Below are 26,279 nucleotides of genomic sequence, written 5' to 3'. Positions count from 1 at the left end.
CCAAATTTGAGATTTTCTTGAGGGGAAGAGAAATATTATGTCTAATTTTGACCAAACTACCCATACCAACTTTTCAATATTCCAAGTTTGTCCATCTTATTAAAAGTCTTTTTTTCACTTCTTTCTCTTTTTAGCCACTAATAATATTTGATAATGATAATATAATATTATAACTATAGAATATATACATATCATATATATTAACATATACATATCATAACATGTGTGTATTATAATTATATATCATAGCATGTATGTATTGTAATCTCAGATAACATGCATATATATTAATATATACATATCATCATGTGCATATTATAATTATATAATATATACATATCATATACATTAATACATATATTTATAAAATTAATGAGATAGAATGTTAAACTTTTTATCATATTTTCTAATTTTTTTTTAGTTTTATCATTTTTTTATCACATGTAAGTGAGGTAATTGGCTTTTTTTAAAAAAATTGATAAATCAAGAAATAATAATTTTGATATAAATATTGTAATAAAAAATAAATCAGTCTAAATATAGAGATAAGAGCATATTTGTCAATTTATAATTACCTCCCCTCCCCTCCTCTCATGAACCAAACAAGAAATCTCCCCTCTTTTCCCTTCCCTTCCAACCAAACAAAACCATGACCTCCTTTTCCCTCCTCTCCCCTTCCTTTAGGGCCCGTTTGGTACGCTGGAATTAGTTTTGATGGAAATGGAAATGGAGATGGAGATGGATATGGAAATAGAAATATATATGGAAATGAGGTTTAAGAATGTGTTTGGTATGTCGTGGAAATGATATATAATTTTTTAATTAAAATGAGTACCTTTTGTATTAAAAGACTATACTGCCCTTGATATATTTTTCAATCTTAAGGACCTAACAGTACAACAACCCACCTCAACTTCAACCCCAGCCGCTAACGCCACCGTTAGCCACCACAATCAGTTGAGAACCAAATCTGAAAATAAAATGGAACCAAAAAAAAATGCCAATATTCGAATGGAAGAAGAAGTTGAAAGGCGCCTCTATATTCCTTTCTTATGCATCAGAAGCAAAAGGCTCCTATGACCATAGAATCTATTGAATTGAATATGCAGAACTAGAACCAAAATATTTGGTTCTTAATAAGCAAATCTTCGTGAAAAACTCGAGGCTCATCTTCGCCGACAAGTAGTTAGATGCAAATTGAAAGGAGGTAGATTTAAGACATTGAAAGAAAAAGTCGAAGGCTTTAACAAGTTTCCAGTCCTGGATTATGTAGATCTAGAAACTTTTACACCACCGAGTGAAGCCATCAAGCATGAGGGAAGGAGATGAGGGTGGCGGCAGACAAGATCAAAGCCACCGGATCGTTAACCATCATCATGGCAGAAGCTTGAAGGGAGAAAGTAGGCGTTGCTTGCATCTGGCCGCCGTTGCCATTGCCGAAGGTGGCTGCCGTTTCCGTTGCCGTTGCCGAAGGTGGCTGCCGCCATCATCATTCGCCAGCAAAAACAAGGAGGGTGAATGTTTTGCAGAAGGAGATGATAGAAAGGGGTAAAAGGAGAATTCCATGGAATTGTTTACAATTCCATCAGTTGTGTGATGGAAGCCAATTCCATCAATTTGGCTTCCACATGGAGCCCATTTCCATGCCTTCTTTTTGTACTAAACAAACTTTGTGATGGAATTGAATTCCATTTCCATATCCACCTGCTCCAATTCCAGCGTACCAAACGGGCCCTTAATTAACCTCCCCTCCCCTCTCTTCTGTTAAACCAAACAAAGCCTAGAGCATTCCTCCATTTTCGCACCCTCATTTTGTCTTGTACAAATCTTTTTTCATGCTTTACGAATGCCTCTGCAAAACATCCCTTTTGTTTCCTAACATCAGAGGGATCTACATGGTAAAATATTGGAAATACTTGAAGCCTCGACTCTTCCTTTAATTGCAGGATCTTTTGAAGCTCATCCAAACACCAAGTTGAAGAAACATAATTTGGGGAGAACACCACAATTGCAGAACGAGATTCATCAATTGCTTGTACTAAACCTGGATCAAAATAATCTCCCCTTTCAAGTTCTTCCTCATCTCGAAAAGTTCTTAATCCTTTGCGTTTTAAAGCAGCATGCAAATGATCAGTAAAATTTTTTCGAGTATCTTCCCCTCCCTTGAAAGCTCAAAAACACATCATGCCCAGAAGTCAAATCTGAAGGCAAAAGCAAAGTTATTACTGCAAAATCAATCTGAATTATAGACTAGAAACATGCCAAGCAAACCTAGAAAGGCCATTGGTGCAGTAAAAGATCAAACTAGCCTAAGTCTCGCCAAGGTAACAAATGCAGCAAATCTTGAAGTCGTCATCCTCAAAGCCACAACACATGATGAGATTCCCATTGAAGGACGTTATGTTAATGAAATTGTGAGTCTCATATCATCCAACAAAGTTTATGCAGCTGTATGTGCCCAATCTATTGGCAAACGTATTGGGAAAACAAGAAATTGGGTGGTCGCCTTGAAATCTCTCATGATCATTCTCAGAATTTTCCAGGATGGTGATCCATATTTTCCTAGAGAAATCTTGCATGCAATGAGACGAGGCTCAAGAATCCTGAATCTTTCAGGATTTAGAGATGATTCAAGTTCTAGTCCATGGGAATTCACTGCTTTTGTTAGATTAATGGCTCTGTATCTTGATGAGCGCTTAGATTGCTTCCTAACAGGGAAGCTTCAACAAAGAATCACCTTCAAGAATCATCAAAACCCTTTCAAGAATCACAAGATGTTCAACGATACTGCGGGAATAATCAAAGACATGAAGCCATCAATGCTTCTTGACAAGATTACTTTTTGCCAACGCTTGTTGGACAGAGCTATGGGGACCAGACCAACTGGGGAAGCCAAAACAAATCATTTGGTTCAAATCTCTCTATACGCTGTCGTTCAGGAGACTTTTGATCTCTATAGGGATATCTCTAATGGTCTTTCTGTTATTCTAGATAGCTTCTTCAAATTACCATACAAGGCATGTGTCTCTGCATTTCAAGCCTGCGTGAAATCTTGCAAGCAGTTTGATGAGTTAAGTGATTTTTATTCATTTTGTTTAAGCATTGGGGTTGGTAGGAGCAGTGAGTATCCGAAAGTACAGAAAATATCAGAAGAACTCATGGAGACTTTGCAAGAGTTCTTAAAGGACCAAGCAACAAGTAGCACTAACATTAATCTCAGTGATCACAATCATCATCGTGCTCAATCTTCTTCTTCTTCTTCACAGTACTCACCCCTCTCAAAACACTTGTTTGTTTCTGCATTAAGGGAAAGTTCAGGAGTTCATTTTGAAGGGTATGAGAGATATGGGACACCAGAGAGTTCCTTTAAGACAGCGTCTGAAAATGCATCATCTCATTGTACATCTTTGGAGGATTTAATGATTGCTACTGATGCTGGGATTTTGACACCAAGGAGATTTGAGATAGATTATGGTGATGATCAAGAAGATGAGAAGCAATCAGATAAAAATGATGATTCATCTAGTGCTTATGAGCCATGTTCGAACCATTCTTATACTAATGATCAAGCAACGGGGTCAAGTTTAGACCTTGTCAGTCTTGATGATGTGCAAAACGAAGGAGACAAAGAAAAACATGAAAATATTTTTGTAAGTAATAATAATACTAATGGTAATGTGTCCCAAGATTGCTGGGAGTTAGTTTTCGCAGAGACAGCAACTAGCACTACAACAGAGAAAGCACCAGCAGATTATAATAATGCCATTGTTTCTTTGCTTAATCAATCTGATTCAGTAGTGCCTCATCAACAGTACAATCCTTTTCTGGAATTGGATGATACAACTGTTTCTCCTTTTACCAATGCTATAGATCAAACACAGACAAGTTTAATTGATATCTTTGATGTGAATCAAAATCCTAGTGATCAAACAGTAATGGTACCAAACTTCACTGCTCAAAGTTCTAGTTTTGACGTGGATTTGACATCAACTTTGGGTGACTTGAATTCAAACACTTCATGTGCAATGCCAACGAGCTCTAGTTTGGAAGATCTTACGGAGAATAGCATGGCTTTGGTACCTTCTTCTCAAGAAAATAATCGTGGGATGAATTCTACTTCAATCTTTCATTCTCAAGGTTCATTCAAGATTAGTCCAAATTCAACTTGTGGAAGAAAAACATCAATCTTTCCTTCTCAAGTTCCATTCATGACCAATTCAGCATTAGCATCCCAAAGTTATGAGTTGTATCAAACAAGTATGGCACCAACTTTTAATTCTCAAGATTTGTTTAAGATTAGTTCAATATCATCTTTTCAAGGTGATCATGATGCATATCAGATGATTACAAGACCAACTTTCAGTTCTCAAAACTCATTCAAGTTTGGTTCAACATCAACTTCTCAAAGCCATGATGGTTCATCAAACCAGAACAGCACCAACCTTTTCTTCTCAAGGTTCATTCAAGCTTAGCTCAACATTATCACCCTATCAAGGCCATGATTCCCATCATCAAACGAGCACAGCACCAACATTCAGCTCTCAAAATTTGTTCAACAATAGTTCAACATCAAGTTTTGATGGCCATGATTCATAGATGAGTACAAGACCAAATTTCGATTCTCAAAATTCATTCAAGTTTGGTTCAACATCAACTACTTCTCAAGGCCATGGTGATTCATATCAACCTAGAACAAGACCAACCTTTACTTCTCAAAGTTCATTTAAGCTTAGTCCAACATCAACTTCTCAAGGTCACAATTCATCTCAAATGAGCATAGTACCAGCCTTCAACTCTCAAAATTCATCCAAGAATGGTTCAACATCAAGTTTTCAAGGCTATGATTCATACTGGACAAGTACAACACCAACATTGAGTTCCCCTAATTCATTTAAGATCAATTTAGCATCCTCCTCTCCAAGTCACGAGTCATGTCATTTAAGCATTGCACCAAAATTTTATGGCCACAATTCATATCAAACAAGCTTAGAGTCACCTTTTCAAAACCATAATTCTTACATGATGGGCACAACACCAACCTCTGATAGCATTAATTCTTACCAGACAAGCAATGAACAACCTTTCCAAAGACATACTTCTTACCAGGCAAGCATAGAACCAACTTTTCATACCCAATTTCCGAACCAAGTGAGCATAGAACCAATTTTTCAAGGTAATAATAATTCATTTCAGACAAGTAGTAGACCAATTTTTCATGGTCATAGTTCATCTCAAACGAATTCAGAATCAGCTTTTCATGCCTATAATTCATATTTGACAAGCACAATGCCATCCTCTTATAGCAATGATTCATGGCAGATGAGCAAGGAACCAATTTTTGAGACCCATAATTCATATCAAACAAACACAATGCCAAACTTTCAGACCCATAATACATATCAGACCACCAGCACAACACCAAGTCCAACATTTAGAATTCAAAATAATAATCTTTCAATGGTAGAAGCAACACCAACCATTGTTGCAAGGAATCCTAATAATGAAGATATGGTTCAATCAACTTTTTGGGAGCAAAATTTTCTGGACACAATGGCTGAACCGACATTTCGTGTCAAGGTTTCTAATGAACCTTTATTGGGAGCAGCAAAGGAAAATGATCCGTTTGGATCATTATGGCCTAGTTCATCATTGACAAATAATGAGGATGCCCTTGACAAATCAATGCAAAAACTAAGTTTAGAGCAGCAAAAACAGATCTGGACGGAGCAACAAAAAAGGATCATAGAAAAGAGTTTGAAATGAGTTTGTACAAGTCATGTGATAGTATTAATTAATACAATTGAGTTTATGAATTTAATTTGATTTGATTAGCCTTCTCTTTTCCTTCAATTTCCTTTTGTGTCTTGCTTTTGTTAGGTGTCACTCTTTCTTTCTGCATTCATTACAAAAGAAACTGGAAGTTAATGACATAAAATTTGCATAAAAAGAACTTCCATCACTAATTCTATAACCATGACAGAATCATTAATAAAATTTTTCGTCGTTGATCCATTCAAAAAGGCTTTTTCCACAAAATGTACCAATAGAATTTTCCACCACTAAGTAGCAGGACAACCTATTCCAATTTTGCAACAAAATATTTTATCGCAAATTTTATTATTAATATGTCAGTGAATCTTAAATAGATTATAAACAATGACACAAATTTATGATATTTATGTCATAATTTAATTTATGATGCATTTAAATTATACTTATTTTAACAAATAATTTAACTATTTTTTTAATCTATACAAATTAGTTATATAACTATTGTATTTATAACAGGGTAGTATTTCGTGATCTGAATGAATATGTGACTTTCTTATCAACCTAACCCCAAACTTTGTTTTTTTTTTTTTCACATACGAATCCCAAACTTTGTTAATCATGTCACTTTTTTTTATGATTTTGTCTTATTCATTTCATGGTGCTTTTTTTTTTTTTGGGCCTCCGATGTGAACTTTAAAAAATCACAAAAACAAAAGGCAAGTCAGCATTAAAAGCGCAAAAAGGAAAAGGCTCTAGCCTCTAGCTGTTCAGGCCGGCCCAATAATTTCAAAAGCCCAAGGCCAGCAAATGGGCTTTTATTGAAGTTCGGATTATTTTGAATTTCAAATTATAATAAAAAAATGTTGGGTAAAAATCCTGCAACAGAGGAGCTTTTTCGCGGCACAGACTTGAAAGCTGGAACCACGCAATCCCAGAAAACTTACCTTTCGACGCCCATCCCCCAGTCCCTGCAATGGTAATTTCATCAAGGAAAGTCGAAGATAGCGATTTCCAAATTTTCTGAAGCGAAACTGCGAAAGCTTCAGAATCTCACAGAGCCTTTACTCGATGGAGATTGGCTCTTCCCCCTCAACTCTCTGCTTTAAACCAGCACTCCAACCACTAATTAAAACTAGTACTAGCGGTTCTACTTGCTGCTGGAGGAACAGAAGAGTCTTGGCACGCACCTTCTCTGTCTCTTACAGGAAGTTCGTCGACTTTGCTTTGGAAGAAACCAGACGCCACACTCATTTGGTCCCTTCGCCTTTACATGTATGGTCGGATATCTGTACTACTTTGGATTATGCCCTCTTTCTTATTCGTCTTAGGCTTCTTGAACTGGTTGTAGTTGATTGTTAAATCTGTATTTAATCCTGGTGTCTGGCTTGACATTGAAGTTGAAAAACAATTAATTATAAGCATTTCAAGTTGGTAGGATTTGAACTGAGGACTGTGGGGTACAACTAAAGACATAATATCGATCGAATTTTTAAGCAATTCTTTGTTTTCAGAATGAGTAAATGTGTGGATTCTAGCTGCGGATATATGGACACTGGACACCAAATTTCGTAATGCATCTATGGTTGATTGATTTACTCTTTCTGTAAGTTGTGCTTGCTACCAAGGGGAAAATATAGAGAAAAGAAACAAAAACGACATAAGTCCAATAAAATGTCCCTGCAAATGTCTTTGGTCCAAAATGCCGAGGGTGGGGGGTGGTTATTATGTTGGTTACGTTTTTAGAGTATTGAAGCTCACTCTTGGTTCTCTTGGTTATTTATAGTGTCTAAAATATTTGCCTTGGAAACTTGATTATTGACGATATCCCATTCATTATGGCGATCAATACCCAAAAAAGTTTCTTTATATGAATAAGTATATATACATTCCATTTATGCTAGGGTAAACACCGAAATCTGTGAAGCACTAAAATTTAAAAGGGAGTTGTGACCAACATATGGGCATCAATGCCCATAATGTGCTCGTACTTCTGATAGAATGCTACTTCCAATTTTGAAAATTTTATTTATAACTGGACACCTCATAGGCATGTGTAACTAGTGTCTTAGAGAATTCCTAAATACATTAGATTGAGGAAATTTTACAATTGAACATTAAAGTAAACAATCACTTTGGTCAATGTTTCATTTTCCTCATTTTTTTTTTTTTAAAGTTAAAGTATATTTTACATTTGTTTCATGACTCTATATTTTTCAGCTTTTGTTGCATTGTCTTGTTCACCAAGCAGTCTCCTGATCCTTCCCTGTATTCATGATTGTTTTTCTTTGAAATGTATTTGATACCCTTTGGAAACCCATGGTACTCCTGATATATTTTACTTGCTTTAATTTTAGTTTGTGCACAAGGTGATGTTTTAGGTTACTAAATTGTTGATGCAGTCTGTGATTTAGGTTGCTGGATTGTCGGTAGTATCCTGTCAACATTAACAAATGCTTACAACGAAAATTTTTCCTACTAGGAAAAATTCAGTTCCATCAATTCCAAGGATGGTAAAGGAATGCTTCATATGCTATCCTTTGAAGCTGCCAAGATTAGGCTTCTGCGAAGTTTGAGCATTGAAACCGAAACAGTGCAGGTATTCCATTCCTATTTGGTGAGTAAATGATGTGCTTTACCTTTGATTTTCAAGTGTCCACTAATGCTCCATAACTTCTGGGTTCTTCCAAGTATACTTATTTGTAATTTTTAAGTATTTCATTGACAATGTTATTTAATTTGATGGAGCAAGTAGGATTGGTTCTCAGTTCTCACTACCATCTAGCTATTGCTTCTGTTGTGGCTGTTAATTTGTTATAACTAGAATGATTGATTGCCCTCAATATTTATTTAAACAGCCTGCTGTCGATTGTTGCTTACCCGTTTATCTTCATTCATGAAATGCTAAGTTACTTTAAAAGTTCATCTAAAACAGTGTATGGAAACCAGGTCCAGAGTACTTATTAAATCATTGATAAGCTAGAAATGACAGAAAACTATGATTGCCGAAATCAAAGATAGCAACATTCTCAGCAAAACTATCTCAGCTTCCTGTGCATTGGAGAGGCACAGTTCCGAAACCATCTCCAAATCTTCCATTGCTTTCAGCTATCTTCATCACTGGTGAGCGAATCTTAGTGATATTAGAAGTAGGGGAGCCTGTGACTGCATTGCTTCTATTGTGATTGCTAAGTCCATTCACCTCTTTCTGAATAGCTTCTAGTAAATCACCCATTGTATCCATTCTGCTCTCTAGGTTTTCTACTCCATGCTTTGTTTTTGTCATTCTAGCCTCCAATGCCTCTGCTTGTTGCTCCATTCTAGTAATTACGATCTCCCAACACTCTTAGAACCATCTCAGCTTCCTTTTTATTTGAAAAGCATATGCTCTCCCAAAATGTTCCTTACACTTCTCTCTCCGCAATGCCTCTGCTTGTTGCTCCCTTCTAGTAATTACCTATGCCCAAAACCATTCTTCTCTTGCCTCTAACGGCCAAAACAAAAATTCCCCAGTTGCTTGTATATTAAGTCTTGAGCCTGGGCTTCCTTCTTGAGTAAGTGAATTGAGGTCCGTCTCCATCATAATGTTTTTAACAGATCTTCTAAACTTGTCGTTCTATATATTTTTTTTTTGCAAAACCTCTTTACTTGAGACTTCCTTAGGGTGTAAGACCCAGACAGCTCCAAATTCATTAGTAACTGTAGTAATTAGCTGTCAACAGATTATGCTCCACGTAGTTTCTTTTTCAATGTTTTTTTGCCTGTCTTGAGGTGCTCTTTTTTGTATTTGGTCCATTGACCCTTTTCCCTATGCCGAAAAAAGAAGAAGAAGAAAAAGAAGAAGCTAACAACTCTGTCACCAAATGTTGTTTATATATACATGCGTATTGCAATACTTCAAGCTTCATCTGTAGTTCTCAAAAAGTCCTGACTTTCTATTATTGTTTTGGCATCCCTTCTCAACTGTCGCAATTCCAATCGCTGGATTTGACAGTGATGCATCTTTGCTTGGTTTTATTTTCCATAAGAACATTTCCATCATCAATTGTTAGGGATCCATTTTGATTGAATATGCATTTGGCAAATATAACTACCCCACGATTACGGCAACCTATTGATTTGTTATTTTTCCTGATCACACTCTTTTTTGTATAAAGCATCACATTTCATCCTTCTTGCTGTTATTATCCTCTACTCACTCCATTTCTATTTCTAATCATAAAGATTACCATCTATGCATACGCACACACACATATATAATGAAAACAGGTAGAATTATTTACTTCGTGGAAATCTTTAAATGTTTTTTCATGACAAATTGAACCTATAGGAAGAGAAGAACATAAATTCTCCAGATTTTCTCGTCTTCATATGAATTAGGGCCCATTTTGACAGTCTGAGTGAATGAGAGAAAAATAAACAGAAGTCCTCATGAAATGCTCTGAATCTTCTTTCCTGTGGGTTGAGTTAGAAATTATCAATGCATGGTACTTGCTGATTCTTTTATTTGCAATAAGCCAATAACTTTTTCTTGAACCCTTTTGTGCAGGTTCTGGATTTTGCTGTCTTTCCAAAAGTAGAATATGACGTACCCATATTTTGTGCTAACTTTTTCACGAGTGGCAGATCAAACATCATTGTATTGTGAGTTAGCATATTCCCTGTTAACTGAATGTGCTTTTTGTAGCTGTGAAACCTTCCTCAAACTTGTTGAGCGACAATGAAATTTGTACTATTTTTGTGGTTGCTGAATTTGTTCTTAAGCTAATGGAACTTCAAGTCAATGCATCCTGTTTAAGTGTAGTTCACAAATTTATAAAATTCCCTTGGGTAGAACTTCAAGTAAATTTTATTCATATTTAACTTTCTATTAGCATTTGTTGCACAGCATCTGAGTAATTATATAGCATGCAACTTTACCTTATTATTTGGGCACAGCGCGCCAATGTATTTTAGAGGGAATGACAGTTAGGTCTCAAAAGACTAATTTAATGACAGTTAGTTCTTTGAACATTTTGAAGGAAGATAGATGGATTACAAATATCATATAAACAGATGAAAATATGAGAGTCTTAGTTGCAAATCACTAGAAGTAAGGCCATTTAAGTCCCTTAGACTCCTATTTGCAGTGTTTCTGTAGATATTTGCAACTCATTTTCTTTCAAAATGTTTTAGGACCTTATAGTGATTAAATTGGTCTTTTGGGACCTAACTTTTATTCTCCCTATATTTTACTAGACCATAATGTCACAGTTTCATTAATTAATTAAAAAGATCAGTATTATTGGTAACCCTGATTGAACTAGGTGAAAATAAATATTGTATTTACAATGAATTAATTATCCCCTGCAGACTTTTGTGAAAGGATATGTCATTATTCTTTGGACAAGGTTTACACCTCTTTTTTATCAGTTTATGTTTTGAAAATATCATAATGGATTTTTTTTTAAAAAATTTTTTTTTTCGAGCAGTCTATTTTGACGTGGATTTGTGAGGTATTAAGAAGGCTTTGGCAGTGTTTGGTTACCAAAAAAGCACTTTTTAAAAGTGCTTTCATGCAAATAGAGACAAAACTCTTCTCATACATTTACTTTGTAAATTATAAAATCACTTTTAAAATGATGGTCCTTAGAGTGGCTTCCTTCTCTCCTTTTGTCTCTTTTCCTGGTCCCCTCTTTTTCTTTCCCTTTCTTGTTTTTCACAGTATATTCTGTGAATTTTGTTAGCATTATTAGGAAATAATAGTTGTTCAGTTGTTCTCTTATTGCTACAAACACAGGGTCTTAACGAAAGTTAAGAATTCCTGTTCTAATAATCAGGACTGCTGCATACAACCATCACAATCTTTACTTGCAATTTCTTCGACTCTTCTGATCAGTCAGAATTAACATAGATTGACTTTGATTATTTAGAGTGGCAAATCTCAAGAATATGATTTTATGTGGACTTAGTTTTCCTAATAATTTGCTTGATCTAGTAGTTTTCTAATAATTTGCTTGATCTAGCATTATAATTTTTTCTAGTAAATCTTCTAACTTTGTATGAAGGTTCAATATAATTTTTGATTCTTGAAATTTGAGCCCTTTTTAGTTTTGGTTCCTCATATTTCAAAACTGTAAGTTTAGTTTTTGTAATTTAGTTTGTCTTAAAATGTTGGTATATGGAGGTATGATGGTATTAAAATCTGTTGAAGTGACAACAAGAGGCCTTTCTTGACTCAATAACTCAGAACATGAGTGCCTAATTGGGGCAATATGGCTTCCCATTTGTTGTACTTGAATTTTTTTTTTGTAGTGCTTTCCTCCAATTCTGTATACATCAATACTTGATTTACATCATTAAAACTTGGCCAAAATAATTGAACTGTTAAATCATAAGTCTAAATTTTTGAAGTGTAACCCTACCAATTTCATGATGAATATCCTGATATCTGTCACCCGGGGGGGGGGGAATAGAAAAGGAATAACCAGTTATCTTGTTGGGTTCCCTTCACCATTTTATGGTTGGCAATGAGTTTATAGCACTGTGCCTCGCCTTTATTTTTAACGTTCTTGATGTCCTTAGCATTTTGAAGTTTGCTTTTCTTTTGGTACTGGCAATATTACAAGAGTTCTGCACTTCTCCTTTTGTAACTTCTAATTCAAACATTACAAACAAATTACAGTGTTTTATGTGGAGCACTAACTCTGGAGCATAGCATTAAAAATTACAGGGACCTTAACCCATTGCATGATATTAATCAGCAGGGTTACAAGGAAAAGTACTTTAGGAGCTTAATTCCTCTTGGCCTAAAATATGCTGAGGTAAATGTAAACATATTAGTTTTGCCACTTTAAAGTTATCAAGTGCTTCTTTGAAGCTTAGCATTTCTTTGACTTTGTTCTATAATGATCTAGGTTTCTTAACAGAACACGAATTTCATGCAGCTTTTACCATGGGGAGGGAAGCTCACAAGCGAGTCCATTCAATTTTTTTCACCCATTGTCATATGGACCAAGTTTTCTTCAAGCGCAGAAAACTATGATATTCTGTATTCTGCATTCCAGGATTACTACAAGGTGTTGATGACACGATCTTTTCTTATTATCCTATATCTCGAATATATGATGTTTTAAGGGTCATGATTTTAATTCCTTTTCAAAAATATTAGCCAATAAAATACTAACTTTTCTGTATGACCCATAATTTTCAGGCGTGGCTGGAATTAGAAGCCACAGCTGTTGAGGAGACAGATGCATCTCAGATTTTATGCAATCGTGAAGCACAGCATAGATATCTAACGTGGAGAGCAGAAAAGGTAGTTAGATTATATTGGAACTCATACGGTTATATGATTGGTCATTTGACCATATTAACATTTATGTTTGCCACATTATTACTAATTTATCATCGTCCACACCCAGCATGTGGATACAGAACTCCCTGGCATTTATAATCTTCCCACAAAATGTTTTAAGGAAAGGAGAAAATAGTGGATTGGTGATGCCTTGGTTACGATGTCCCATTATTCATATGGGATATCATATGCTGCTTGAATTAACCAAGCCATAGATATGCGGCAACAGCATTTCAGTGATGCATTCTATAAGTGTTAATATTGTCAACAAATTCCTAATGAACTAAAGGCCTAAGCAAAAGGAGAGAGTGGTATATGAGGATCGCAAGATATAATGGTCTGCAAGGATAATTAAGCTTAGAAGATTCACTGTAGATTTTGCATTTCTTAGATATCAGTTTAGACTGATAATTTTCCCAGCTCTGTGGGTCATCCTATGAATTTCACATTCTTATCAATGTCATAAAAGATTTGGTAACTCGTGCTACGGCACATAACAGCTATTTTCCAGGATTTAAAACAGGATTTTATTGATACTAAACTTTGGGAGGTGAATTTTATGTTTACCAAGTAATCCTTGTTGCCATTTAACAATGACTTAGACTGAGAGTATACGCTATATTTGTAACGTATCCTTTATGTACTTGGTTCATGAAAACTTTTGAAAAGTAGGATCCAGGTCAGGGACTCTTGAAGAGGCTTATTGGGGAGACGCTTGCGAAGGTAACCTTAATATGAGATTAGTACTTTTCCTCAACAAACTTGAAGGGCAATTCCAAACTTATTGTCTTGTATCTTATAGGAATTGCTGAGGAGCTTTCTATTTAATGGAGTTGATGAACTTGGAAGCAAAATGTTCCTTGATTACTTTCCAGAATTTCGTTGCGAGGATGGAAGTGTAGATAAATCACACAGCATTGTCGGAAAATCTTATGAAAATCGCCCTTGGGATGCGAGAGGTGAATTCATCAGCAGCTGATTTCACTATCTAGTTTTGGTAACTTGATGTTTTGTTTTCACCTCTTCTATTTGATCTCTTGTTTTCCCCTCACAATTTTGGCTTCCCCATCCTCTGATTATGCTGTTCTTTGATCTTAAATGCAATATTCGTTACATGCCTATCTTTTACTGCAAAAGTGAGTGCTCTTAGTGCATCAAGGTGTCAACCAACCTCTAACTGATTGAAGAATAAAAGCCCTAATCTAAGTCGAATTGCTGCGTCTCAAAAGAAAAAGACACGGAAAGGGCCTCATTCGAGCTTTAGTTGAGAGTCTCAGGGACGCAACTCTAGATAAAGGAAGTCCTCTATTTGTGATTGAAGTAAAGGTTATGAATACAAATCATCTTAAATGATTTTGGCCCAATTTCTGCAGATAAGAGATTGAGATACATCCTCTCGTAAACCTTTGTTTGGTTGGGGTTTTTTAGAGGGGAGGGAAGGGTGCAAGAGGGGGAGAGCTATCGAGGAATTCTTGTATAGATCGTGTCATACTAGTTTTATAGATATATTAAGCCATAATGAAAAGCTTATGGGTACCAATTTTTGTTTTTCCCCCTTTTTGGATGCATGGGGAAAAGCCTAAACTAATGAATTGTTCATAGAAATATGCAAGACTTCCAAATACTGATTTGCTATATCTGCATGGGCCTCATTGAAATTACATCCATCCTTCAGCAAGGAGATGGTTTTTGAAGAATTGCTCTTGTTTCTAGCTCTTGCGTCTTGAGTGCCTCTAAGATGAGATTTCCTCAGCTTGTATACACAAAACCGATAAATGAAGTCAAAGAAAAATCAATTTTTTTTAGCCAAGTAAAAATTATGCAGAAATCAGTCATCTATATTATCAACCTGTGTATGGAGTTATGTAAGCATGTGCAAAATAAGAGTTATGGAAGTCTATTTCTTGCTTTGATTTTGTAAAATGATTATGTAAACTTGAGAGATTTTAAGCATTCATATTGAAGGAATGTAAAATATTTGGATGGATTTCCTTTGAAGCACAATACTGACTTTGCAATCGAAACATGATTGGATGAGGGCAAAAAGCTATCAAGAAGCAGTAGTATCATTATGATGTTTCATCATATAGAGCTAATTTCTTGAGTTTTCAAATACATAAAACTTGATCAACATTACTCTTCACATTATGACTCAAGACATAAATGTCACTAGTACGATGCATTCTTATTTGGTAGAAAATTAAAAAAATTTAGGGAAGAAAAAGACAAATCACCCCTTTTGTGGGAAGGGTGACATTCATATGTCAAGTAACAAGAAATTCTTACTAAAAGAAACAAAACGTGTGCCTAGAACTGACACTAGTGCAAAATCAAACCTTTTTACAGCGACGATAAAATGCTTTCTATAACGGTTTTATAACTATGATAGATAAAGGTCGACGTAAAAAATCTGAAATATACCTTAGCAGCACGTCTGGAACAGATGCTCGGGGGAATGCCAAAAGTTTGGCGTCCACTCCCAATGGGCACGTCTTCTTTATTCTCAGGGGTTGTTCAAGTTATCTGAATCAAGTATCAACTTACTCTGGATTTTTGCCATCTTTCAACATTTCTGCACAACACACGCCACTCACACTTGGTTATTTTAAACAGTATTAACTTAATATATGATGTGGTAAAACATATAAAATGAGGTAAAATTTTCAGCTTATAACTTCCGGCACAAATCAATGGAAATTAAAAAAAAAAATTAATAGAAAAGTCTACATACGGTGAATATTTTTTGTTACTGCGAGACAAAAGAGAAGTCACACTCCTATTAACATAGGAATTGGAAGTGGAATGAAGAGTATGATCTATGAAAATTGATCTGTATGTTCCATACAAAAATAAAAAATGATTCCTAATGAATTTTGTTTCTTATTCGCGAATTTTATCTCTTTTGAAAGGGTTCAATTAATAAAAAATAAAAATTAAATTCTGAATTTTTGTCTAATATTTCAATAGTTGAAATTATGAAGTGAAAACACGTGTATAAACTTATGAGAGCATTTTATAGATGGATATGTATATGTCATGAGATGGGTATGTGGCAGCTTGATATAGCCGTGGTTTTGAAGACAAATGGACACAATCATTATTACTATTTGAAACCTCTCTACTAAGCATCAAAATTTGGTGAAAGTTACAATAAAAGACTCAAAGAATACAAAATTTATTTTAAAATTATAACTTTAAAAACTGTAATATTTTTAGCTAAGTATAATAATAATGAGCCAAGAAAACTTTTATAAGAGTAAAAATTATATTTTAATCATAAAGTACAATTTGTAATTTACAAAGAGCTAGTAATTGACAACTTTTTATTCTTTAAAAGAATTTCTAGTTGAAAGTTTTTATACTACTTTTACCGAGTTAAGGAAGTTTCCTACAATGTTCCAGGACTCGAAACACGCCTTTCCATCTGTCAGGCATTTTTACTGTAATAAATCAGACTATGAGAGCCATCTCAAGAGAAAAAAACAAATGATGATTACCTTGGATAATAATATTTTTCTGGCCAGCAATATTTTTCTTAGCTTGATATTTTTAGAAAAGTAAGATAATTTTTTTGACGTGAAATCCGTGAGGAAAATACCAAAAGAGATGTGGAACAAAATCTTTTATATTTCATAACGTGTAGAATCAGTGATATTTATTCTGCCTAAATGCAAACTCCCCCTTACACAACATAATATAATTACCTACTACTCAACTATTAAAAAGAGTAAATGATCACTGAGTGACCGGAGTATAAACTCACAGATTATACTCTAGATGAAGGAAACCCTCTATTTGTGATTGAATCAACGACGACAACCTTCGATCCTTCTGTTGCCAGTGAGGGGGAACAAAGGACAATTATAATGAGATCTAGGAAAGGAAAATAATTACCAAAAAATTCTAATAACAACCTAAACAGTCTGTAATGACAAGTTTTAGGATAGAAAATGATAACTTTTGGGACTCGTTTTGTAATTTTTTTTTTTAAGAATCTCACTATAATTGTCCCAAGAAAAAAAAACCCAAGGATATCCCCCCAGGCAATTCGTCTTAAATGATTTTGGTCCAATTTCTGCAGATAAGAGTTTGAAATACATCCTCTCGTAACCTTTTGTTTGGTTGGGGTTTTTAAGAGGGGAGGGAACGGTGCAAGAGGGCGTGGGGCTGTGGAGAAATTCTTGTACAAACTGTACTAATCTTATAGATATATTAAGCCATAATGAGAAGCTTATATATGTACCAATTTTGTTGTTTTTTCCCCCTGTTTTGGATGCATGAGGAAAACAAAACAGCATGAAAAGAACATAACAAAAGTGAAAAGCCTAAACTAATGAAGTGTAAGTAGAAATATGCAAGACTTCCACATACCTATTTGCTATATCTGTATGGGCCTCATTGATTTTACATCCGTCCTTCAGCATTCAGCAAGGAGATGGTTTTTGAAGAATTGCTTCTTGAATGCCTCTAAGATGAGATTTCGCCAACTTGTATACACAAAACCTATAAATGAACTCAAGGGAAGATCAATTTTTCAGCCAAGTAAAAATTTTGAAGCATACATGTTGTCTATCCCAAGTTATTTTATATTTCAATAAGCCTAATAGTAACAAATTTAATCGAAACTGGAGAGATTTTTGAAGAGTTTTGGAAATCTACTTGCTTTAATTTTGTAAAATGATTCGAAAATATGTACCTAGAGCTGATGATACTGATGCAAAAACAACTTTTTACAATGACCAAAAAAGGGCTTTCTATGACAATTTTTTAACTAGTATCGATGGATACATGCACCTTGATGTAAAAAAAAATCTAAAACATACCTTACACCAATTCTGAAATAGACGCTCAGGGGAATGCCAAAAGTTACATCCACTCCCAATGGCTACAGCCTTCTAAATCAATATTAGATTTATCTTTTGATTTTTGCCATCTTTTAACTTTTGATCTGCAGAAAACGTGCCACTCATAATTGCTTAATTTAAACAGTACTGAATTATAATATATATATATATTGTAAAATGATATTTCAAGTTGGTTCAGTTACATCAAAACAAGAACATTGAACATGCCTAATATATAGTTGACCTATGGCGATTGGGTCGTATATATATTATTTACATTTCCTTCTAAACCCTTTTCTGTGGTCCTTACCACATGCAAATGACTGCGTAAAATCTTCTTCAACTTATGAAATGAGAATGAAAAATTAAGGGAACGCATAAAATCTAGTTTGACCTTTGATGGAACGTTGAAACCATATACGTGTCATACAAGTAAAATGCAAAAAATAAGAAAATTTTTTAAGAAATGAAAATAAACCCGGCCAATAATATAAAACGAACAGCCCCTATGGAAAGGAAGTAATTAAATGGATATAATATTTATAAGAATTGAAAGATTATTTTAAATTAATGTATCAACCAAAAATTTAAATATCCATCAAGCATGCATTAATATAAAATATAAATTTTAATCTAAAACCAGAAGGGTTGATCTACGTACCTTGGAAGTATAGACTCATCTTCTTCAACAACGAACTGATCATGATGTCTGGAGCATTGAGTATAACCTCCATCTTTCTCAACTTCAGGTTGTATAACATCAGTGGCCTGTAATATTTTCATCATTGTCTTGGGGCCCAGTATTTGCAGACCCATTGCTCCATTAAGTGCTCTTTTAGCAAGTAATTCAGCAATGCCATTGCCGTCTCTGTGAAAGACCTGGACATCCACAAACCAATCCCACTCTAACATCCCTTTGATTTCCATGATGAGAGCAATATCCTTGTGCGTCTCAGGGACTTCAAATTTGATCAATCGAACAGCCTCAGCGGAGTCGCTTCTCAAGATAACATCCCCAATACCAGCGTCCCAAGCGCTTTTGAGACCCATCAAGCAACCCCATAGTTTTGCTGTGAGGGTATCTCCGCCACTTAATTTCAGAAGAAAAGCCTCCTTCATACAATTGTTGCCATCTTTAAGAACGCCTCCACAAGCTGCTTTGTCATCTGAATGAGAATAGGCGCCATCCACTTCTACAAAGTATCATCATGTCTCGGCCAGGGACTATAACCTCCACTGTTGATGTCTGGATCAATCTTCACGTAGTTATTGATGATACTACAACCTTCGTCCCCTGTTCTTCGCCATGCTTCAACATCTTCTTTACACACCGCTCGCCACCCACACTTGCTTATTTTCATCCTTGGTGACTTATTTTCCATTGCATTCTTAGAGAAAAATACCATTTGAAGTCCATTGACAACCAAAGAGGAATAAGGAATATATTTTATATAAAGCAGAGGACTATTAGCAAAATAACTATGCCAACCATGCGAGTTTGGAAATTCATCATTAGGAAATCTGCAACTCCAACAAATTCCATCCCACCCCCTCCAAATGTGAGATCGTGTTCTATGACTAAGCATATGGCTATGCCCCACCATTCACGTGAACCACAATAATCAGGGGATATATTTATTATGAACGACACATTATTTGGACACCACCAGAATTCTTTCTCGCAAAAGTAGTTTTGATTATAAAACCATGATGGTACTCTGCTGCCTGTAATTGTTAATGAGTGCCAACGTAGACGGAGGGAAAAAAACTGGGGCAAAAAAAAGCAAAAAAAAAAAAAACAGATTGTTTGTATCAGAAGTATGTTGATTAACACGTAAGAAATGGCAATATATACGTACAAGTAAAATAAACTATATATTTATTGTCAAAGAAATTAAGAAAAAAACAGGTGATTCTAAAAACTCACAATTTCTGAATCCCCTCTTATAATTGCTGACTTCATATTTAAATGGTTGTGAACCTATAAGAAACAATTTTGCGTGTTAAAGAAGTAAAATGATAGAGGTGAAAGAACAATTAAAGACAAATAAAATAAACCTGAGGTTGAAATGATTCAATGAAATCCCATAATTGATCTGCACATCCGTAATGTTTTAGTGATGAACAACCTTCAGCCCATATACATGATAGATTTGACGGAAGTTGCGGCAAAGACCGAAGCCTTGGGCAACTCCAGAGACCAATACCTTTAAGCTTCGAAAGACTGGAAATGAGGCCAGATGGTAAGTCAATGAAATCGTTTCCAGTTAGATCTAAAATTTCCAATGATGATAACATGCTGATGTCATCAGGAAGTGATCCATCATGGAGATTGCAAAAACGTAAGTTTAATGCTTTCAAGAACGACAAAGACGGCGGCAACAAAAACTTTTTGGAGCTTGAAGGCCTTTGAAGAAGGGATAAGCAACTCCATGATGATGAAGATTGTGTTTCGCTATTGTAGTCACTAAATGATAACCCTTGTATAGCAATCCCACTCAAATGAAGCTGTTCCAAAGCTTCATTTTCATTCAAACTCTCTGGCAGCCATGAAAGCTTTGAGCATTCAGAAATTTTGATAACTTTCAGAGCTTTCAACTTGCTAACACTACATGGAAGACAAACCAGCTTTTTGCAGTTTGTCAAATTTAATTCAACGAGACCAATCAAATTACCCAACGATTGAGGTAGTTTGGCTAGAGCAGTCTTCTCTAAATCAAGCTTCGATAGACATGCCATATCTTTTCCAAACTCAGGAAGTTTTCTAACTTTTGAACAACCTGATAGAATAAAAGTCTCCAAGCTATTCATCTCAAATTTTTCTGGAAGCGTTTTAACTTCTTTGCAATCTTTCAAGTCAACAATGACAAGTTTCTTGTGTTGCCCAAGAGAGTGGGGAATTTCAACCAAGTTAGAACACCCTTCAAGAATCAACTTTTCAAGATGAGGAATTCCATCAAAATTTGGGACTTTGACGAGGCATTTTGAATGAGATAGATCGAGGGACTTTAGGCTTGGGAGAGACTAACAATAGAAAAATTGAAAACAGTAAGCCCTCAAAACTAAACATTAATTATAATTATAATTTATTAAATTATGGAGAAAGAATTTAAATGAAAGGATCATAATTACCTGTGTTCCTCTCCAAAGTTTTTTTAATTTGCTGTGCTGCATTTTTAGTACTACAAGCTCATAGAGTTGAGGCTGATTGGGCAAATAAAATAATGGATACCTCACCCATTCTATGACTCTCAAGTCGCTAGAAAGGGACTTGAGCCCATGCGGAAGATTTAATTGACAATGTGAAACATGTGAGCGACTTGAAATCATAAGTAACCTAAGATTACTCATCTTTGAGAAGGATTCAGGATCCCAGAATGCATCACATGACTTTTCCAATGTTAGCGCTATTCCTCGAATTGCTTCTGTCCCCTATAAAACAACAAGCCAAGGTCAAAATGTTTGTGAAAGTTATGGAATATATTGATATTAAAAAGCACATAAACACAAGAACGTTGGAATAATGTCACCTTATTTCCTTTTAGTACTTGATTGGCATCCTCCAAAGACAATATCCTGGAACGCTTGCCAGCATCATAATGTGATTCTTGATAGACAATATATTTACACATATCTTGGAGAATTTGATGCACCCACAAATGCCCTTCATAACTAATCATTAGTGATTTCTTAATGAGAACATTTATCTCAGTTTCTGGGCGAAAATCCTTATCCAAAGTTTCTAAAATTTGTATGACATGATCTTTGTCCATCCCATTGAAAAAGCAAGCAACATCCAGGAATATGGTTTTCTGCTGATCATCCAGTCCATCAAAACTCACCTGAAGTATCTTCAAAATGTCCTTTGGAGGAATTTTCTTGAGCTTAGCTAGTTCATCCTTCCATTCCACTATAGGTCTTTTGCAAAGAGATGAACCTAACACTGTGAGCACTAAAGGAAGGCCTCTAGCATACTCAATGACGGTTCTAGCAAGTTTCAAATAATCTTCATTAGGATGCTCTTCTTTAAAAGCTTTTTCAAGGAAAAGTTCAAGGGACTCGTTATAACTCAATAATTTGAATTCATACACAGCAGATACACTGTGTGATGATAACAAATGCTTATCCCTAGTTGTTATTATTATTATGCTCCCTTCGCTGAACCATCCTTTCTTTGGAGCCAAATTTTCAAGTTGCCTAATATCACTCACATCGTCAAGGACAAGTAGAATTTTTCTGTCAGTCAACTTGCTTTTTATTAACTCCATTCCTTCATAAAAGTCAGCCACTTCCATACTCTTTTTATCTAGAGAAGAAAGAAGTTTTCTTGGCAATGAAATCAAACCTTCTTTTTCCCATGCCTCTCTAATATTATCAAGGAAGCAGTGAATCTCAAAGTTTTTGCGCTCTCGCTCTTGCTCATAAAAGGCTCTAGCAAGAGTTGTTTTGCCTACACCTCCTGTGCCCCATATTCCTATAAACCCAACTCCTTCTGATTCACTTGCAACGATTGACTTCAGTTTGTCTAATTTTGGTCCAATTCCAATTAACTTGCCATGACCAGATGCTGATTTATCAAGTAACTTTGACCCCATTTCTTCAACAATGCTTTCAATGAATTCGCTTTCATACCTGCATATGAAAATAAAATTATAAAATGATTTTTTTAACATGAAAATAGCGTGATGGTTTTTAGTCAATTGAATTTTAAAGCTCTTGCATAAACAATAAAAAATACTTAATGTGAGATGTAAAGAAAAACATGACCACAAATGTAGCAATCATAAGTTTTCCGTGAACCTTAGTTTGACTTAGTGGGGATAGGAGATAACTATTTGCAGATATACACGATTATGTTGTGTGTGTCCACACACTTTACTATAACTCCTAGATATTGAAGTTACTTAATTAATACATTATAGGTTGAGTTTCCTTTTTTTTTTTGGCAATACATTTTATTATTTGAATAGTTTTTCTTAATTTTATTTAAGCAACATTTCACAAGAGTTCAAATCTAATGCTACACGGTAACGTCTTCAACTATCAAAAAATAATAACAACTATTAATTATTTATTAATAAACAACGAAATTTCCAAATTTAGAGAAATTATAAATTATTAATTATTGAATTACATAATAATAATTATTATGTAATTTTACTAATATATATTCAAGAAAATGACCATTTCAGAATTATATCATTAATTGAATTCGATTGGAAAACCTAGATCATGTGCAACCTAGTGCTACAAGTCTACTTTACCAACAACTAAAAATACAAGTCTATAGCGGACAAAAATGAGTGAAATACTAAGGGGAAAAAAATCTAGCAGTCATTATAGTTTTATATGATTTTGAATCTGGTCTTTCTAGTTTTTTTAACCTTTTTATGGAATTTTTATACTCTTCCGATCCTATTTATAAAGTACTTCCAGCATGTTTCACACAGACAAAAAAAAATCTTAAACTTCGTTAAATCTCATTTAAAATTTAATAATTTTTCAAATTTATCCATATTTAATATATATTATACATGAAGGGTAAAATTAAATATCTATACAAAAAAGAGAGATGATAATTATTGAGAAAAGTGAAAATTACCGATCTTTTGAGTCCCAACCAGATAAAGTAGCAACTTTTTCTAAAGCATCTCTCCACTTTTGTACCTTTCTTTTGTTTTCGGTAAATCTTTCTTCATGCTTTCTGAATGCTTCTGCAAAACTTCCCTTTTGTTTCCTAACATCAGAAGGATCTACACCGTAAAATATCGGAAATACTTGAAAACTCGTCTTTTCCTTTAACTGCAGGATCTTTTGAAGCTCATCCAAACACCAAGTTGAAGAAGCATAATTTGGGGAGAGCACAACAATTGCAGAACGAGACTCTTCAATTGCTTGTACTAAACTTGGATTAATAGATTCTCCCCTTTCAAGTTCTTCTTCATCCCTGAAAGTTTTTAATCCTTTGCGTTTTAAAGCGGCATACAAATGATCAGAAAAATTTTTCCGTGTATCTTCCCCTCGAAAGCTCAAAAACACATGATACTTCCTTCTCTTAGTTGAACCAGAAGAACTTGAAGAGCACCCAACTCCATCAGCATCACGCGCCATTGCAACGCAAGGATTAGGAATCTGAACCCAAGTACAAAAGTAAAAACATAAAAATAGAAAGAATAATGCATATATAATAGGACCTTCAAGAAACAGGGCAGCAACCAGCAAGGGGGATACTGAAGACGGAAGAAATTGGACCAATTTTTGACGATTCGATCAGGCTAAATATATGAGAGGCGTGATTTGATCCAGCCTGCTATGAATCTGGCAAAACTTTGAGGCAGAACATAAATCTAGTTCGCAGATTCAAAAGTTCATGAAAATTTGAAAGATAGTCTAAAAGAATTGGCAAGGAAGAAAATAGATCCCAGGTTAATTGAATGGATAACTAACGAGCTAGGGGTTGACCTGCTCAGCTGTGCCCCCATTGTTCCTTAATTTTGGGTGCCCTTTCCAATTTCTTTCAGTATTTCAAAAATCGTATAAAATTGAAAAATGAATAAGTTTTGGCCTGTAAGATATCAAAATATCGTTCATTTTATACAAAATCTAATAACTAAAAAAAAACTAAAAAGAAACATTTAGAAAGGACCCCAAAATTAAGGCGTGGCTGGGAGTGTAGCCGGGAGAGCTGACGCACAGTGGTTAACTATGTTTATATTTCTTACGGCTCATGGTCTATTTATAGTTCAAAGCAAAAGTTTTGTATTCAAAGAAAGCATAATCACAAAATTAATGCTTGAAGGCTAAATCCATTTCACAGAAGGAAAAAAAAGAAAAAACCAAAATAATAGAAACTAATCTTAAGCTGACAGTGGTAGCCATGACAGAAAATAGATATATAACTTAATTAGAAAGGAAGAAAACAGGAACCTGATGGATGAAATAAGTGAAAGATTTCTTTGATCTGCGACCTGATCGGAAGAAGATGAAACCCAGTTATGCACAGATTTGCATTTTTGAGGATGAAGCTTTTGGAGTCAGCTCAAGTCTTCTGTTTAATTTAACAAGCTTTTACAAATGTTCTTTTCAAACCGCGTGGCTGTCTTCCACTTTGCAAGAATTTTTTATTATTGATCAGCTGACGAATGTTCTTTGAAATTGGGACATAGAAAAAAGGAAAAATTCTAATTAAATCCTACTGAACTACTTAAAATTAAATTGAGGCCTACACTTTTAACAAATTCTTAATTAGAACATAAGACCTAATTAGAATTGCTGAATATTGTTAAGTAATTATAATGCCCTCTTTAGCTAAAAATGAAAATTGATTATTTTATCCCTTTAAAGTGGTTCATCATTTCTTATTATTAATATTTAGACAAAAAAATTTAAATAATTTTTTAGTGTTTGAAATTTTGTAATATAACTAAAATCTTCAAAATATTTTCATAAAACATTTCAAATTATAATATATGTAATCTTTAAATAAATATTTTTTTTTCAGGTTGTAAATATTTATTTTAAATTTTTAAAATATTTTAATTATAATAAAAATTTAATATTAAATCGTAATTATTTACGTTTTCAGTTGGATTCAATATTGTTTAAATAAATAAAACTAACGTAAATTACAAGAACTGAAAATAAAAAATATTTATAATTTTACTTATATTTGTAATTTAACATGTTTTATTAAAATATTTTTAATAGTATAAGTTATATATACAAATTTCAAACATTGCAAAATTACTTATATGTTTTTTGGTCTAAAAAGAATATAAGAGATGAGGAATTACTTGGGAGAGGCATATTAATCAAGTTTTCTTTTTAATTGAAGAAGGGCATTTTGGTGATTTAACAACATTAAAAAATCCCTAATTAGGTCTCATGGCCTAATTAGAAATTTACTAAAAGTGTAGACCTAAATCTGAATTTAGATATTTTGGCTGGATTTGATTGGGATTCTCCCTAGAAAAAAACTCTTTGAAGCCCCGATTTGAGGGCTTTAACAAACTAAAGTGACTCTAGGATTAGAAAAAGTTTAATACTTTATTAGGATGATTGTGGTTTGTTATTCTTTGTACCCCTCCGATCCTTAATATAAGACACATTTAACTAATTTGATTAGATTAAAGAAGTTAAGTAAATTAGTTAATTATAAAAAAAGTAACACATTTTTTCTAAAGCACCATAATCATCTTTCTTAATACTCCATCTCCCTCTTCTACTTGATTATGGTTGAGAGAGTATTTATAGGAGTAATATAGAGAAAATTGATAAATATGAAAAATAGGTCTTATATTTAGAACCAAAACTAACTCAAGAATTGAGTC

The 26,279-nt window shown here is 34.3% G+C and overlaps 4 protein-coding genes across 4 annotated transcripts; 2 read left to right on the top strand and 2 right to left on the bottom strand.

The window, feature by feature from the left end:
* The first annotated feature begins 2,258 nt into the window (after positions 1-2,258).
* On the top strand, positions 2,259-4,472 carry LOC114730894 (clathrin coat assembly protein AP180-like). The gene has a single exon (XM_028918001.1). It carries the CDS (start codon positions 2,259-2,261, stop codon positions 4,470-4,472), a length of 2,214 nt encoding a protein of 737 aa, XP_028773834.1.
* A 2,368-nt stretch (positions 4,473-6,840) lies between these two features.
* Positions 6,841-14,156, top strand: LOC114730893 (phytochromobilin:ferredoxin oxidoreductase, chloroplastic-like). Its single transcript, XM_028918000.1, has 8 exons — positions 6,841-7,044; positions 8,252-8,368; positions 10,319-10,413; positions 12,482-12,572; positions 12,696-12,827; positions 12,962-13,066; positions 13,778-13,828; positions 13,908-14,156. Exons 1-8 carry the CDS (start codon positions 6,841-6,843, stop codon positions 14,082-14,084), a joined length of 972 nt encoding a protein of 323 aa, XP_028773833.1. The 3' UTR covers positions 14,085-14,156.
* A 5,674-nt stretch (positions 14,157-19,830) lies between these two features.
* LOC114730898 (disease resistance-like protein DSC1) lies at positions 19,831-20,797 on the bottom strand. The gene is made up of 2 exons (XM_028918006.1): positions 20,008-20,797; positions 19,831-19,930 (listed from the first exon to the last, which is right to left on the bottom strand). The coding sequence occupies exons 1-2, from the start codon at positions 20,758-20,760 to the stop codon at positions 19,865-19,867; spliced, it is 819 nt and encodes a 272-aa protein (XP_028773839.1). The 5' UTR covers positions 20,761-20,797; the 3' UTR covers positions 19,831-19,864.
* Positions 20,798-20,905: 108 nt separating this feature from the next.
* Positions 20,906-24,060, bottom strand: LOC114730892 (TMV resistance protein N-like). The gene is made up of 4 exons (XM_028917999.1): positions 23,552-24,060; positions 21,498-22,581; positions 21,297-21,381; positions 20,906-20,973 (listed from the first exon to the last, which is right to left on the bottom strand). Exons 1-4 carry the CDS (start codon positions 24,058-24,060, stop codon positions 20,906-20,908), a joined length of 1,746 nt encoding a protein of 581 aa, XP_028773832.1.
* Positions 24,061-26,279: the final 2,219 nt, after the last annotated feature.

The sequence above is a fragment of the Neltuma alba genome, unplaced genomic scaffold (genome assembly GCF_004799145.2).
Source record: "Neltuma alba isolate B1F8T4 unplaced genomic scaffold, ASM479914v2 tig00012776_pilon, whole genome shotgun sequence".
Classification (NCBI taxonomy): domain Eukaryota; kingdom Viridiplantae; phylum Streptophyta; class Magnoliopsida; order Fabales; family Fabaceae; genus Neltuma; species Neltuma alba.
Note: the sequence above shows the minus strand (reverse complement) of the source record. Positions and strands in the feature narration are given on the sequence as shown.

What these genes read in the sequence shown, in the direction of transcription:
- LOC114730894 (XM_028918001.1), top strand. Translation starts at nt 2,259, where the DNA reads ATGCCAAGCAAACCTAGAAAGGCCATTGGTGCAGTAAAAGATCAAACT.
- LOC114730893 (XM_028918000.1), top strand. Translation starts at nt 6,841, where the DNA reads ATGGAGATTGGCTCTTCCCCCTCAACTCTCTGCTTTAAACCAGCACTC. An exon ending in TGGTCCCTTCGCCTTTACAT is followed by an intron (nt 7,045 to 8,251) that starts GTATGGTCGGAT and finishes TTTTCCTACTAG; the next exon opens with GAAAAATTCAGTTCCATCAA. An exon ending in TTGGGGAGACGCTTGCGAAG is followed by an intron (nt 13,829 to 13,907) that starts GTAACCTTAATA and finishes TGTATCTTATAG; the next exon opens with GAATTGCTGAGGAGCTTTCT.
- LOC114730898 (XM_028918006.1), bottom strand. Translation starts at nt 20,760, where the DNA reads ATGAATAGCTTGGAGACTTTTATTCTATCAGGTTGTTCAAAAGTTAGA. An exon ending in TTGAATCATTTCAACCTCAG is followed by an intron (nt 19,931 to 20,007) that starts GTTTATTTTATT and finishes TGTTTCTTATAG; the next exon opens with GTTCACAACCATTTAAATAT.
- LOC114730892 (XM_028917999.1), bottom strand. Translation starts at nt 24,060, where the DNA reads ATGGCGCGTGATGCTGATGGAGTTGGGTGCTCTTCAAGTTCTTCTGGT. An exon ending in GGTTGGGACTCAAAAGATCG is followed by an intron (nt 22,582 to 23,551) that starts GTAATTTTCACT and finishes TTTCATATGCAG; the next exon opens with GTATGAAAGCGAATTCATTG. An exon ending in TGAATCCTTCTCAAAGATGA is followed by an intron (nt 20,974 to 21,296) that starts GTAATCTTAGGT and finishes TTCTATTGTTAG; the next exon opens with TCTCTCCCAAGCCTAAAGTC.